Source organism: Octopus sinensis, linkage group LG17 (assembly GCF_006345805.1).
Source record: "Octopus sinensis linkage group LG17, ASM634580v1, whole genome shotgun sequence".
In the NCBI taxonomy this organism is placed as follows: domain Eukaryota; kingdom Metazoa; phylum Mollusca; class Cephalopoda; order Octopoda; family Octopodidae; genus Octopus; species Octopus sinensis.
The window spans coordinates 27,489,023-27,504,516 of record NC_043013.1 but is presented as its reverse complement, the minus strand read 5'-3'; the positions used below and the strand labels follow the sequence as shown (position 1 = coordinate 27,504,516).

General features: G+C 36.2%; 1 protein-coding gene across 3 annotated transcripts in view; it reads left to right on the top strand.

Moving 5' to 3' along the window:
• LOC115220697 (L-fucose kinase) overlaps positions 1-15,494 on the top strand; it is a 65,079-nt gene that overhangs the window by 30,484 nt on the left and 19,101 nt on the right. For all 3 annotated transcript variants that reach the window (XM_029790831.2, XM_029790832.2, XM_036510470.1), the window contains exons 14-20: positions 1,124-1,225; positions 3,035-3,162; positions 5,349-5,426; positions 6,641-6,783; positions 10,588-10,739; positions 12,959-13,105; positions 15,033-15,194. In XM_029790831.2, the coding sequence (XP_029646691.1) occupies positions 1,124-1,225; positions 3,035-3,162; positions 5,349-5,426; positions 6,641-6,783; positions 10,588-10,739; positions 12,959-13,105; positions 15,033-15,194 (912 nt within the window). The remainder of the gene's footprint in view (positions 1-1,123; positions 1,226-3,034; positions 3,163-5,348; positions 5,427-6,640; positions 6,784-10,587; positions 10,740-12,958; positions 13,106-15,032; positions 15,195-15,494) is intronic.

Genomic DNA, 15,494 nt, shown 5'->3' with positions numbered 1-15,494 from the left:
AGCTATTTTACACCTGCATATGCTTGAAAAATTTTAGTTGAATGACTTGACCCCAGCATTTTTTTTTTTAAAAGTCTGATACTTATTCTATTAGTCTCTTTTGCTTAACCACTAAGTTATGGAGACATAACTACACCAACACCAGTTGTCAGGCGGTGGTCAAGGACTAACACACACAAATATAAATACAGTAGGTTTCTTTCAGTTTCCATCTATCAAGTCTACTCGCAAGGTTTTGGAAGGCCCAAAGCTATAGTAGAAATCAATTACCCACAGTGCCATGCAGTGGGACTGAACCCAGAACCATATGATTGGGACAAAAATAATAGCTTGTTACCTCTCTATTCTTGAATCAAACAGTGTCTTAGGCTTCCTTGTTATTGTTTCATATTGGTGACAAGTGACTTGATTTCCAGTAGTCTTCAAAACTGTTTCTGTGTGTTTGTAGCTGTGTGCATATAGATGTGTATGGATGTGAGATGTGGGGGTGGGGGGAAGGATTTGAAAATGCAGAGGTCTTTTAAAGATGTTTATTGACTTGACCAGTTTCACTTTTTTTAAAAAATAATTTTCAAAGGTGAAGTGCAAGGCTTTGTGTAGCCTTTGTGGTGTTAAAAATTAGTTAACATAGATGTATTAAAATACAGTAATAGTCTTTGACAATGATATGATGTTAAGAAATAGAATCTTTGACAATAAGAAAATGTTACGAGAGGCTTTGTTTAAAGTTTACATAAAAGTGTTCAAAATAGGCAGTAAAATAAGTTCAAAATTGTTTATAAGTTCATCAGAAATCATAATTGTTTATAAACATATATACAGAAAGATTTTGTTGACAGTATTTGACAGGAGAAAGCATGTATTGTTCTGTCGAAAGTTCACCAGGAATCATATTTAAGTATTTATACAGAATTTTAGGGGAATGACCAACCTTTTTTCTTCATCTCCAGTCTTATTTATATATATATATATATATATATAAAATGTATGTATGTATGCATATGTGCATGTAGTTTATGTGATGTATAGTGTGCATTTATGCTTTTGTTTGGTTGTGTTTGTAAGTTATAAATATGTGCATCTATTTGTATTAGTTATGATAATGAACCTGTTAATCTTGCAGGGTTCTTTAAATGCTGAGAATGCAACCTTCTGTAACCAGAAGTGGAAAGATTTTATCAAGAGGACTGGTATTAAAGAAGAAGAACTTTGGAACACCTCTGATGTAAATAACTATTGATTTATATTCCATATGAATTTGCACTGAAAATGTTTCTGGTATTAATTTCTGAAACTATATTATTCCATATGCATTGCTTTTTTTTAAGGACAGTAAGGCCTGATTTGAGGGAATTTGGCTGCTTTTTCTTAGATGTTAAATGATTATGTAGAGGATCCTTCATTGGCTCTCAATACCTTGTGATCTTTTATCTTTTATTTGTTTCAGTCATTAGACTGCAGCTATGCTGGAGCTCTGCCTTGAATTTTTAATCAAATAAATCAACCCCAGTATTTTGGGTTTTTTTTTATTTTTTTAGCCTGGTACTTATTTTATCAGTCGCTTTTGCTGAATCACTAAGTTGTAGGGTTGTCAAGTGGTGGTGGTGGTGGGGGGACAAAAACACACACACACACACACATATTTATTTATTTATTTGATTGGCAGCTTTGTTTCCATATACCAAATCCACAAAGCTTTGGTAGACCTGAGGCCCTAGTAGAAGACACTTGCCTAAGGTGCCACAGAGTGGGACTGAACCCAGCCCATGTGGTTAGGAAGCAAACTTCTTACCACACAGCCACACTTGTGCCAATGTTTAGTTGGTCATTCTGATTGGTTTTCTAATGATTTTGTTCCCAAAGTAGAAAAATATTGTAAGGATAAAAAAATTCCTTTCGAGATTCTTCTGATAATGGATAATGCCTCCAGTCATGCTGCATTTTTAAAGCATCACCATCAAAATATTACTGTTGTTTTTTTTTACCTCTCAATACAACAAACATATTTATTACAGCCTCTGGATCAAGGAGCCATTTCATCATTTAAATCTTACTATCTCCTTTTCACCTTTGAAAGACTCATCAAAGTGACTGATAAAGGAAATAGTCCTATGATTCAAGAATTTTGGAAAAGTTCCAATGTCTTTGTTGCAATAAAACTGATAAAGAAAGCATGGGATAAAATCACAACAAAGAACATAAAAAGAATTTGGAAAAATCTCTGCCTCAAATTAACTGACAATTTTTTGAAGGATTTGATAATCTTCATGAAGGTTTTCAAAAAGAAACTGACTCAATCATAAATATTGCAAAGGAATTGAACTTTGAAATTTCACCTGAAGTTGTTAAAGAAGCTTTTTATGCTGACAGTGATGAAATCACAAAGGAAGAATTGCTAGAAATGGAAAAATTTGAATGTGAAGAAGAAGAAGAAAATGAAGAATCACCTGAAAGATGCTTCTCTGTAAAAATGCTAAATGCAGTATTTCTTCACATTGAAAAAGTAATTGAAATCTTTGAGCAACAAGATACTGATTTTGAAAGAAGCTCAACTGTTGCTACAAATTTAATGAGAGGTCATGCTTGTTATCATGAAAGTTCAATGAACAACTTTAGATAATTTTTAATAAAGAAAACTAATATGGGCCAAACATCAAAACAAGAAGCAACTCAACAAATGGAATTGACATGCACTCAAGGGGCCCCAGTGATGGCAGATCTGATGGATACGAATTAAATTTCACGAGTTGAATTTTTTTGTTTTATACGTTTTTCTATTTTTTCATTCTTTAGTTTGTGATTTAATAAAAAATTATACTCTTGAATATTTCTATTTTTATCTTAACCTTTTCTTTCAATTTTAGAAACTTTAAGAATCAACTTTTTTAGTGGGAACAAATTAAAGGTATATTTACAAATCTAGTCAGGAACAAATGAATTCATAAACGTGTGGTTCTGCCTGTATATTTAACTTCTCTCTTTTTCTCTATCTCTCTCTCTCTCTCTCTCACAATCTTTAAATTTCTTTATTTAGGATTCTTCTAAAAAAGTTCTTTGGACTGCAAAGCTGTTTCCTATTTTCCACCATGAAGAAAATGTTGGTATGAAAGAAATTCTGTGGCTGTTAGGTGAAAGCTGTGATGGAGCTGAAGTTCCCAAGAAGTAAGGTTTCATTAAATAATGATTTTATACATAGATCGATAAATAGATGAATTTTACTAGTCTCAATCATTGGACTGTAGCCATCCTGGGGCACCACTTTGAAGGGTTTTAGTCAAGCAGTTACACCCCAATGCAATTTTTTTAAATGTGATACTTATTCTATCAGTCTCTTTTTTCAAACCATTAAGTTATGGAGATGTAAACAAACCAAGACTGGCTGTCAAGTGGTTGGTAGTGGTGTGGGGAACTAACACACACAAAAATACAACACACACACACCACACACACACATGCATGCACATATTTACACATATACAATGAGTTTCTTGGATGCACTGAAAAATTAATCAGATGACCATGGTTGTAATGCTTTTGATCTTTGGTCAGTTCTTTTAGGATTGACTGGAGATAAACAACAATATTTTAGAATTAGCAATCTGTAAAGGGTCAAGATCCCTTTTGGTCATGGTTAACCATGGGATTGCACTTAGAAAGTTCCCCTCCAAGGCACAAGTCCGGACAAGGTTGTTTATGGAGGACCAGCAGTTGCCCATGCGTACCAGCAGTTGCCCATGCGTACCAGCATCTCCTCTCCATGCCACCGATGTTATCCAAGGGAAAGGCAAAGGCTGATAACATCTTGGCATCAGTGACATCACTACTCATTTCTTCAGTTGAGTGAACTGGATCAACGTGAAATAAAGTATCTTGCTCAAGAATACAACACACAGCCTGGTCCAGAAACTGAACTCACTATCTCATACCCTGTAAGTGTATGTTGGTTGAAAGCCTTTTAAACTGAAATATTTTCCTTGAGAAATTATCTCTTATAGATTTAAGTGTTAAAAACACCAAAATAGCTGCAAATAATGTGAAGGATACACAGCATTGGTGATGAAGTTGCTGGATCTGGATTTCTGCTTGCCAGCTAAATGCAGTGTCAGTGACCTTTCAGTCAATGTTTAACAGGTTGCAGTTGATGCTTGCTTGACATGAGGTGACAGGGATATTTGTTACCAAAGAAGCTAACGAGCAGAAATTTAGATCCAGCGAAATCACTACCAAACAATGGATGACCTTTGCCTGTTACTGATATTCTTCATTGTCTTGAAAAAGTATCTCTTACAAACATAAAGAGTCAAAAACAAATACCACAGTTTCAAAGGCTTTCAACATATATATACAGTTAAGTGTGTATAAAGTCAGTGATAGAAACAGTATTAGTTCAAAATTAGCTAAGAATGAATTTTAAACACTTTAGAGTTTTGGGACACAAATCTTTCTGAAAGGAGACAAATATTCTGAAAGTTATATTTGGCATGTCTTGGTTAATAATACTACTCATAGTATGAGTGAGAATTCATTAAAAAGGAATTGAAGCATGGGGTAAACTACCCACATCAGTTATTAGCTGTTGGGACACTACATCCTTCAAAATTTACATACTTCCTGAAATTCACCAGCAATACTTCTGATCTGCATCCCCGACCATTTTTTTTTTAAATGACTCCTTCACTGTTCACTTCTTGTGCATTATTCCATGTACTGTTCATGCACTTTTGGCTACTTTTTTCTAATGAGTTGTAGTGCACCTGAGCACTGTATACAATAAGTTCATTATTATTACCATTATCATTAAGGCAGTGAGCTGGCAGAACCATTAGCACACTGGGTAAAATACTTAGCAGTATTTCATCTATCTTTACGTTCTGAGTTCAAATTCCGCTGAGATTGACTTTGCCTTTCATCCTTTAAGGGTCGATAAATTTAGTACCAATTACGCACTAGGGGTTGATGTAATCGACTGGTCCCAAAATTTCAGGCCTTGTGCCTATAGTAGAAAGGATAATTATTATTAAGGTGGCAAGCTGGCAGAGTCGTTAGCATGCCAGGCAAAATGCTTAGTGGCATTTCATCCATCTTTATGTTCTGAGTTCAAATTCCACCGAGGTTGACTTTCCTTTCATTCTTTCGGGGTTGATAAATTAAGTACCAATTGAGCAGTGGGATCAATATATTCAACTATCCTCTTCCCCAAATTTCAGGCTGTGTGCCTTTAGTAGAAAGGATTATTATTATTATTATTATCTATGTACTGTCACTTGTTGAATTAGAAGAATTGTGAAATCATGCATTTTCCTCTGTTTTTAACTTTATTTTTATTTATTAATTCTTCACTGTTTCAGATGGAGAGAATCTTGGAGATTATCTTTATCAGAGATTTTAAAATTAGTCGACCTTAGCAGTGAATTTTCTCTTCGAAGGTAATTCAAAGAATTCTTTGTGTTTCTTCAAAAAGCTTAACTGACTGTTAGAGATGAGACTTTGGTCTGTGTAAAGAATCTCTATCTGAGGTGCACTATCAATACATAGCTGCATAATTTTATTTCACATTCTTTTAAGCACAGTTGTTGCTGCTGTTTAGCACTAACCAGCTTTAATTGAGCAGATTTATGATCATAAATATTCCAGGTGTGACTATCCCATCTTTTTTTTTGTTCACAGTGCACCTAGAAACATTATTGTGTTCTTTCCTTTGATGGTAGGATGTGAATTTTTACTGAGATTTGGCTGCTATTCCTAGCAGGATGAGTGACTGCATAGAGCTTCCCTTGTTGTTGGCTTTACTGTTTATAAACAAAGCAAGCTGTCATTTAAATATATGATGTTTATGTTTTGAAATTATGTTCAAGCTTGCATTATATTATAATTAAAAGGTGGCGAGCTGGCAGAAACGTTAGCATGCCAGGCGAAATGCATAGCCGTATTTCAGCTGCTGTAACGTTCTGAGTTCAAATTCCGCTGAGGTCAACTTTGCCTTTCATCCTTTCGGGGTCGATTAAATAAGTACCAGTTACGCACTGGGGTCAATATAATCAACTTAATCCGTTTGTCCTCTCTATGTTTAGCCCCTTGTGGGCAGTAAAGAAATATATATTATAAATGTTCCACACATGATTACAGAATTCACAGCGCTTCACTCGTCTTTACAGAGCTAGTTGAACTTTTACAAACTTGTGAGAATAGAGAAAGATCAAGAAAAAAGCAGAGGATTGAAAAGATCAGGTCTTCAAAAGCTTTGCTTTAGAAGCTTAAAACATGGAGACAACTGTGGCAGTGTTATACAATTCATCTCACCTATTTTACAGTTCCCTCTCTTTCTCAGCTGATGCCATGTAAAGCTCACCTGTGTTGGCACCATGCACAAAGTGCCAGTGCTGGTGCCACATGTAAAGTACCCAGTAAACTCTGTAATGTGGTTGGTGTTAGGAAGGGCATCCAGCCATAGAAACCATGTCAAAACAGACAACTGGAGTCTGGTGCAACTCCCTGACTTGCCAGTTCCTGTCGATCCATTTTACCCATGTCAGCATGGAAAATGGACATTATATATATCTTTGCCAATGATTATAGATTTTCTTAACTAAAAATTGAAGGCATACCAGTTCCAAACCAATTTTAAATTTACTTTTCTCAGAAAACTGTTCTATGAAATTAGTGAACAGCATGTGAAAACAACTCTTTTAAATGGAGAAAATAATGGTCTGCGATATATTTACAAAAGTGTCACACTGGAATCACAAGAATATTCTTTAAGCATGTTGAAGGCATTGGACAATGGTAGGACTTCTTTTATTTTCTTTTGCCTTTCATTTATATATTTTTGAATTTCATAACCATTTTTTAAAAAAATATCCTTCACTAATTAAAAGATCTTTTCTCTGCAGAAATAAGGGAAAAGGTAATTAGAAATGTTTTGATGTGGGTTTTTTTTTTTAATGAAAAAAAAAATTTAAATCAAACCATTCAAAATCAAATGAAGAATAATATAAAGGTATAAGAATAGCATTCCGTTAATAATATAACATTTAAATTATCAAAATGCAGAAACAAATATTTCTTAGTCCTGATCAGTTTATGTATGGATAAAATCTATTATTTGATATAAAAAGAAAATAACTTTTACACACACCCACACACCCACACACACCCACACCCACCCACACACCCACACACACCCACACACCCCCACACACCCACACACACTATATCTGTCTATCTATTGATCAATCAAGAGAGAGGAGAGGGGTAGGAATGGTGACATAGTTAAGAAGCTTGCTTTGCTACCACATGGCTTCAGGTTCAGTCTCATTACACAGCACCTTGGGCAAGTGTCTCCTATAGCCCTGGGCTAGTCAATGCCTTGGGAGAGGGTTCAGTTGACAGAAACTGAAAGAAGCCTCTGTATACATGTGTATATATTTGTGTCTCTTTGATTAGATACAGCATGATAGTTGAGTGTCGCTGTTATACAAGCAGTGTCCTTAATTTTCAGTATTCTACAAAAACGTAACTGGCCATGGGGAAATCTGTCTCAAACAACATCCAAACCATTCAAACATGGAAAAGTGGTCATTAAAACAATGATATATATAATATATATATATATTATAATATAAAATAATACAAAATAATGATATATAAACATACATGCACATTCACATTTGAAATATCAATTCTATAACAATTGGTAGATACAAATAATATTGTTCAGAAAGAATCTTTAGAGCTCATCTAAGCCTTCAATTTTATTCTCTCTTTTCTCATAAGGAGACAGTAATTGGAAGAATATGAAATATCAACAAAACATCTCAGAGTTAAGAGAAATTAGATCGCAGAAATGAGGACAATAAACTAAATATTTTGATATTTTGAACTCAAATCCTGCCAGCTTATCTTTGGGATTAACACAACTTTACTGGAATAATTTGATAAATTGTGTTCATCATCATCATTGTTTAACGTCTGTTTTGCATGCTAGCATGGGTTGGACAGTTCGACCGGGGTCTGGGAAGCCAGGACGCTGCTCCAGTCTGATCTGACAGTGTTTCTACAGCTAGATGCCCTTCCTAACGCCAACCACTCCATGAGTGTAGTGGGTGCTTTTTACATGCCACCGACACAGATGCCAGGGGAGGCTAGCAACGGTTATGATCGGTTGATGCTTTTTACATGCCACTGGCACGGAAGCCAGTCAAAGCAGCGCTGGCATCGGCCACGTTCGGCACAGGTATCACAACTACAAGATCCATTTGATTTTTTGATGTTGATGTACTTGACTCAATAGGTTTCCTCAAGCACAGCAGGTCCCCCTATGATCCAAGGTAAGCACAGCAGGCTGTCCTGCAATCCAAGGTACTTTGGATGGGCTGGGGCTTCTATGCGAAGCTGGTGCAGGAAACAGCCATGAACTCACATTATTTGTCGAGTCTTCGCAGTCACAGCATATCTCCAGAGGTCTCGGTCTTTCGTCATTGTCTCTGTGAGGCACAACATTCAAAGGTCATGCTTAACCACCTCATCCCATGCCTTCCTAGGTCTACCTCTACCCCGGATTCCTTCAACTGTTTGGGAGTGGCACTTCTTCACAAATCTCTCCTCATCCATCCGTAGTACATGACCATATCAGCGCAGATGTCTCTCTTGCATGCCACATCCAATGCTTCTTATGTCCAGCATTTCTCTCAGGGCACTTACACTCTGTCATGTGTGCACACTGACATTACACATCCAGCGGATCATGCTAGCTTCATTTCTTTCAAGCCTACGCATGTCCTCTGCAGTCACAGCCCATGTTTCACTACCATGAAGCATGCAGTTCGCATCGTACAATCTACCTTTCACTCTGAGAGAGAGAGAGAGACCCTTTGTCACCAGTAGGGGTAGAAGCTTTCTAAACTTTGCCCAGGCTATTTGTATTCTAGTGGTGAAACTCTTTGAGCATCCACCTCTACTACTAACTTGGTCACCCAGGTAGCGGAAACTATCAACTACTCCTAGTTTCTCCCCCTGGAGTGTGATGGAATCTGTTTTCTGAGTATCTGTGGTGTCTATTGCCCCTGTGCAACTGCTGCACACAAAAGCTATCTTCTCGGTTAATTTTCCTTTGATGTTACTGCACCTCTTATGCATCCATAGCTTACATTGGGTACATCTTATGGAGTTTCTACCTACACCTTTCCTACAGATTGAGCAGGGCCACCTACTTGAGGGTGTGTGTGATGAGTTCGCCTTCCTACTTACTATAACTTTGGTCTTTGCTACATTGACTCTAAGGCCTTTTGATTCTAAACCTAGCTTCCACACCCAAAATTTCTTCTCTAGTTACGGTAGTGATTCTGCTATGAGGGCCAGGTCATCAGCATAGAGAAGCTCCCAGGGGCAACCCGTCTTGAATTCCTCTGTTATTGCCTGGAGGACTATGATGAATAAAAGGGGACTGAGGGCTGAACCTTGGTGGACCCCTACTTCTACCTGGAATTCTTCACTATACTCATTGCCAATCCTAACCTTGCTAACGGCCTCTCTGTATAGGGCCTGTACTGCCCTTATTAACCATTCGTCAGTCTCCATTTATGAATATTAACCTTGTATTTAAGATGGAAACATGATCTTGCTAAATATGGTTATACATAACATAATTACATTCTATTCAATGCTGCTTTATGCAACACTAGTTATTTAATTCCATGACCAAGCATCATGCACATCAGTAAATGTACTTTTTACTGTTCTTATAGATTAGCACTATCATTTTTATAGGGCTGTTAAAACAAGAATTTAATATTCATAGCTGACAGTGTGCAATGATACAGAAATGCATACATCCTACAATCAGCTGGTGTCATCCATTGCCTTGTGTCTGTGAGGAGAATTTGTGCCATGTCTATTTCTGCAGTGAAAGGTCTTCCCCTGCCCAAGTGTACATGAATGTGATCAATATGACTGTATACAATTACATAATATTGTGTCATTAATATATTGATTTGAATTCTTATAGCATTCTATGTTTATTAATAATGCTGTCAGTTATCCAACCATCATAGATTAGTTGTAAGCTCCTTAGAAACCTAATCTGTAACACAGGTTCCGTTAGCTCAAGCCTCACACTTGCAAATTTGAGTGAGTCAGAAGCCTAGAAATAAGAAATTCTGCTAAGTGGACTTGCCTTCAACATACTATACGGAAAGAAGTATTTCGTTGCAGCTCAATGATCCATCAAGAATCACTGAATATTTTGATTTAATTTTTTTTTCTATTTATATCATCATCATGACTCCATATCCTTTTTTCATAATGGCATGGGTTGGATGATGTAACAGGATCCATCAAGCCAAATGTCTGCTTTGGCATAATTTCCATGGCTGGATACCCTTCCTAACATCAACCACTTCACAGTGTGTACAGGGTGCTTTCTTTCAAGTAACTTGCTAGGCAACACCCACAAGTAAGAGGGAATGTAGTAGAAAGGGACGTGGCTTTATTTTTAGGTGTTGAGAGATTAACAATGTGTGTGTCTGTGTGTTTGTACATATATGTATGTATATATGTTATATATATGCAAGTATTGTTGTTTATTTTCAGTTGCCATAAACTGTCAGGAAACTCCTGGGATTGCAGCCCGAACATTGGCTAACATAGCTGATTTGTTAGCAACTATGGCCAAGGGTTGTGGAGGGTTGCGTAGTGGACCAGCTGCTAATTCGGCGTGGAATAAAGCTTTCCAGTTTCTTGAGGTAACTTAAAATCCTCTTCTTAAAATCTTCCCATTGGTTTTTATTGCTTGTCAGCAGCATCCCCACAGATGTACATAGGTGCTTGATTTTAGCAATGCACCTTGGATGTACAATGTCTGCAGTGTGTTAGTGGTAACTAAATGCCATTGTACTATCAGAGTTTGCTGTTATTATCTCTTAATATAATAATGAGCGTAGTGTTTTTATATTGTGTGTGTGTATATATATATATATATATATATCTCCAGAATCATGCTGGACGTGGAGGAGGAGAGAAAATAGTAATTCAGTGAAGGAATAGTAGTGAGAGTAATAGCCCTGACTGAGAGGGAGTGAGAGAAAGTAATAGCAATGAAAGAAAGGAAGGGGTGAAAAATATTCAGCGTTTCAACTCTGTGTGAGTATATGTGTGTATGTGTGTGCGTGTACAAGGGAAGTATGTGAATGTTTATATGTGTGATTATTATGTAACTTATTTATATGTAAAATACTACAATTAGCTGTCATTATTGATGATACATTGTCAGTTAGCATTTATGTATTTTTCCTTTCGATTATTTCCTTTGAAATCATGTTGACGTGCAGAATATAATGGACTGTAAGATCAATAAATCAAAAGTTTAAAGTTACATTGATCTGTTTACTTTGGTAGCTATGGAGTGATAGATCAGTCATAAGTCCATTCAACTCAAGAGTGAATGTTTGACTAAGAAAGCTTTAATGTTAAAAAAATATTTTCTTTTCTTTTTGTTGGCATTTTGGTTTTGTCATTACAACGGCAATTATCATCATCATCATCATCGTTTAACGTCTGTTTTCCGTGCTAGCACGGGTTGAACGGTTCGACCGGGGTCTGGGAAGCCAGGAGGCTGCACCAGGCTCCAGTCTGATCTGGCAGTGTTTCTACAGCTGGATGCCCTTCCTGATGCCAACTACTCCGTGAGTGTAGTGGGTGCTTTTTACGTGCCACTGGCACAGGTGCCGGGGGAGTCTGGCAGCAGCCACGATCTGTTGGTGCTTTTTACATGCCACCGGCACGGATTTTACGTGCCACCTGGATATAAATTTATTTCATTCTTTGTGAAATGAAGATGGTAGGCTTTTCAGTTGTACATAATAAACAGTCTGTTCTCACAGTCTGCAATAAGAGCAAAAATAATTATTTCACATTCTTTCAAAATCTTCTAAATTCCCATTAAAATATTCTGAAAATTCATCACAAATACACTTTCTGAAACTTATCAGCACCCAGAATGCAGCTCTTCATACTTGTTCTTTGAGTGGTTATTGTATCTCTTTTTTTCCTTTCAAAACATTGAATGGGAGACTATGGAGTTAAATCTGTATTTTATGACAATCAGAAATGTTGATTTAAGTGCATTTATAAAAACATTTTTTAAATTATATTTTCTATATAATATTCATTTCATATAATTTTTCTTGTAGTTTATGTATTTCTGGTTGAACTGATCATTTTACAGTTTTTCAATTACGACTGAACCTCAGTCTAAATACTCCTTTTAATAGTAGATGACCTGAATTTTTTTTGTTGTTTGTTTAATCTAGTAGATGACCTGAATTTTTTTTGTTGTTTGTTTAATCTTTTGTGTGAGTGTGGGTGGGAGGATGATGCATGTACACATGTGCTATTGTTTGACAAAGCTTGCATAATTTTTTATTTTATTTATCGTAAATCATGAGCTGCAGCTTTTTAAGATCAATACACGATGTCCTGATGTCGGTCAAAGAATAGTGTCAAGGATTTGAAGTCAATTTGTGAGAACTTACTGATAGTTGTTATTAACAATGAGATTTTCATTTCACAAAGAGGATAGATTACATAGTATAAGTGCATGTGTGTGTGTGTGCGTATGGCAGAAATTTGATGTTATTCAAAATTTATTTTAAAGCATGAGCAATGAAGATATATTACCAACTCTGAGAGAAGGAGTAGCATTAAAAACTGAGAATATTCTAATAAACTGTGTCACACGAAATTGAGAGACTGTCTGGGCAATAATTAATTTTAGTTATTGTCTAAACTGGAGATTACAGTTATAGATTTAGGAAAATAAATTTCAATCTAATATATAATAAGCTTGTATAATAATGTTATGTAAGGAGGATAACATCTGTTTCTTCCATTGTTTAAATAAAGACCTTGATTAATCCCTACATTTGAAGGCATCAAATAAACTGTTATATAATGTTCTGTTTAGATGAACCAGATTGCTAATGGAATTAAATCTTTGGCAAAAGAACGAAACAAATGGCTGCACCGACCAGACTTGTTAATCCGAGCATCCAGACACTATGAAGGTGCTGCACAAATTCTAATTCGGCAAGCAGTCATGACTGGTAAAAAGGTAAAGCAAGAATAATTTAAATTACCAACACCTCTACCACCACTACTGTCATTACAAGACATTAAGAGAGCTGCTTTGCTGTCACTTGACCTGCTAGAAATAACAGCCAAATCTGTCTTGTATAACACCTACCATTTAAAAAAGAAAAAGGGAAACCAACGTTGGATAATGTAATAAATAGTACTCTTTACATCATGTCTGAAAGAAAAGATGGTATGATTATGGCAGAAATATCTTTGGTCGTAGTTCTGTTCAATCTGAGCTGACCTGTGACTAAACAACCACCATTATTTATCAAGCTTGATCTGTCAAATCAATTGCTAATACTCAGTTGGTGAAGACTAACCTCTCAGCAGCTGCAATAAAGTTACCTCCCTGTCCTTAATGCTTCTGTATAGTTGCTCCTAGATAGTTGAATGATCTTCCTTGCAAGAAAGATTATAGAATAACCTCCCTTTACTAAGTTTCTCAAAGCATCTGTGTCATGAGACATGATTTTGAATTATTCAAGAAGCTTGGCATTTCTCTTGGAAGTTTCTTAAATGTCTAGCATTCTATTAATAAAAACAACTTGCTAACCCTGCTCTTCGCTTCTTAGTCTATTAGACTTAGAGCCATTCAGGTCATTGCTATGTCCATCTATTTCTTTATGCCACATGACTGAAAACCACCACTTAGCTTTTTCTATATTTCGTATTTCTGAACATTCTTGCATAGATTACTTCATTCAACTAGATTCTACGTTTTGATTATATATCATCATTGACCAGTAAATAAAATATATTTTTATGTAGTAAATATATATTTCTTGAATTCATTCATCTCTATGTGTAATAATATACATGCAGCCACATCAACACCTCGTACTGACTATATATAACCACTACACTCCCTGCCCCCTACACACACACACACACACACACACCAGGCTTAGTCATGGCATTTACATTCTTTTTTCTGCCTTGCAACTTACTTGTTGACCTCACTAGTGCTGGTGGCATGGAAAAAAAAAGCACCCAGTACACACTGTAAAGTGGTTGGCATTAGGAAGGGCATCCAGCCATAGAAAACATGTCAAAGTTGACAATAGAGCTTGGTGCAACCCTGCAGCTCACTTGATCCTGAAAAATTGTCCAGCCCATACCAGCATGGAAAACAGACATTAAATGATGACGATGAAATAAGTACCTTGCACTTTTGTTTTCAAATATTCCCCATGTCAAATAAAGTGGTTGACATTAGGAAGGGCATCGAGCTGTAGAAGTCATGACAAAGCAGACCTTGCAGCTCAATGCAGACTTCTGGCTCATTAGTTCCTGCTGAACCATCCAACCCATGCCAGCATGGAAAAAAGGACGTTAAAATGATGAGGAGGATTATCATCCTTATATGCCATGCTCTGCTGGAGCCTCAGTAAACACATTTTTCTACTGTGATTAAGTGGAAGTGATTATCTTGGAGTAAAGGGATATTGTGAATCGTTCCCCATGTCCTTTTCCACAATGCAGCACAGCTGATTCTAAGAAATGAAGTGGGGGAAGGAATCAATCCTTAGTACTTAATAGGTAATTCACTTCACCAAGTCTTGAAAGATGAACTTAGCAGGATTTGAACTCAGAATGCCAAGTTCCAGAACAAATACCACAAAGTATTTGTCCAATGTTCTAATAATTCTACCAACCAGCCAACCACACTAGTATTATATTGAGCTTAGTACATTTCACTAAACCCCTTTCATGGATTCTTGTGAGTATATACAGATGGCTCTAACTTCAGAAAGAGAACATTTTTGTTTTCCATTTCCTTTTATTTTTCTGAAAGTTTCTTTATATTTTATGAGAAAGTGTATTTAACAAAACAAAACACACTTGAAACATTTTGATGCACTCTTTCAATAATTCATTATTTATCTATTTATAATTTTCAGTTTGTAGAAGTGAAAGATGGCGTTTTGCCTGATTATGAAAAATGGATCACAGTGGAGTGCCCTGCTCGACTTGATCTTAGTGGTGGCTGGACAGATACACCTCCTATTACATATGAATGTGGTGGGGCAGTGACTGGAGTTTCTATTACCATTAATGGAAAGGTAAGGCCCACTATAACAATTTTTTGAGATCAGAAATATTCTTGCATAAAAGGTCAGTAAGTATTAGCAATAAAAGAGTTGGAAGGTCACCTAAGAATTAATACTGAGTCACAGACCACTATAAATCATCAGAAAAAGTAGCCAAAATGACATGAACAATACATAAGATAATGTACAGGAATGAATCATTTAAAAAAAATGATGGGAGTCACATCAGGAGTATTATTGGTGAATTTCAGGAAGCATGGAAGTTTTGAAGGATGTAGTGTCTCGACAGTTAACAACTGATGCAAGTAGTTT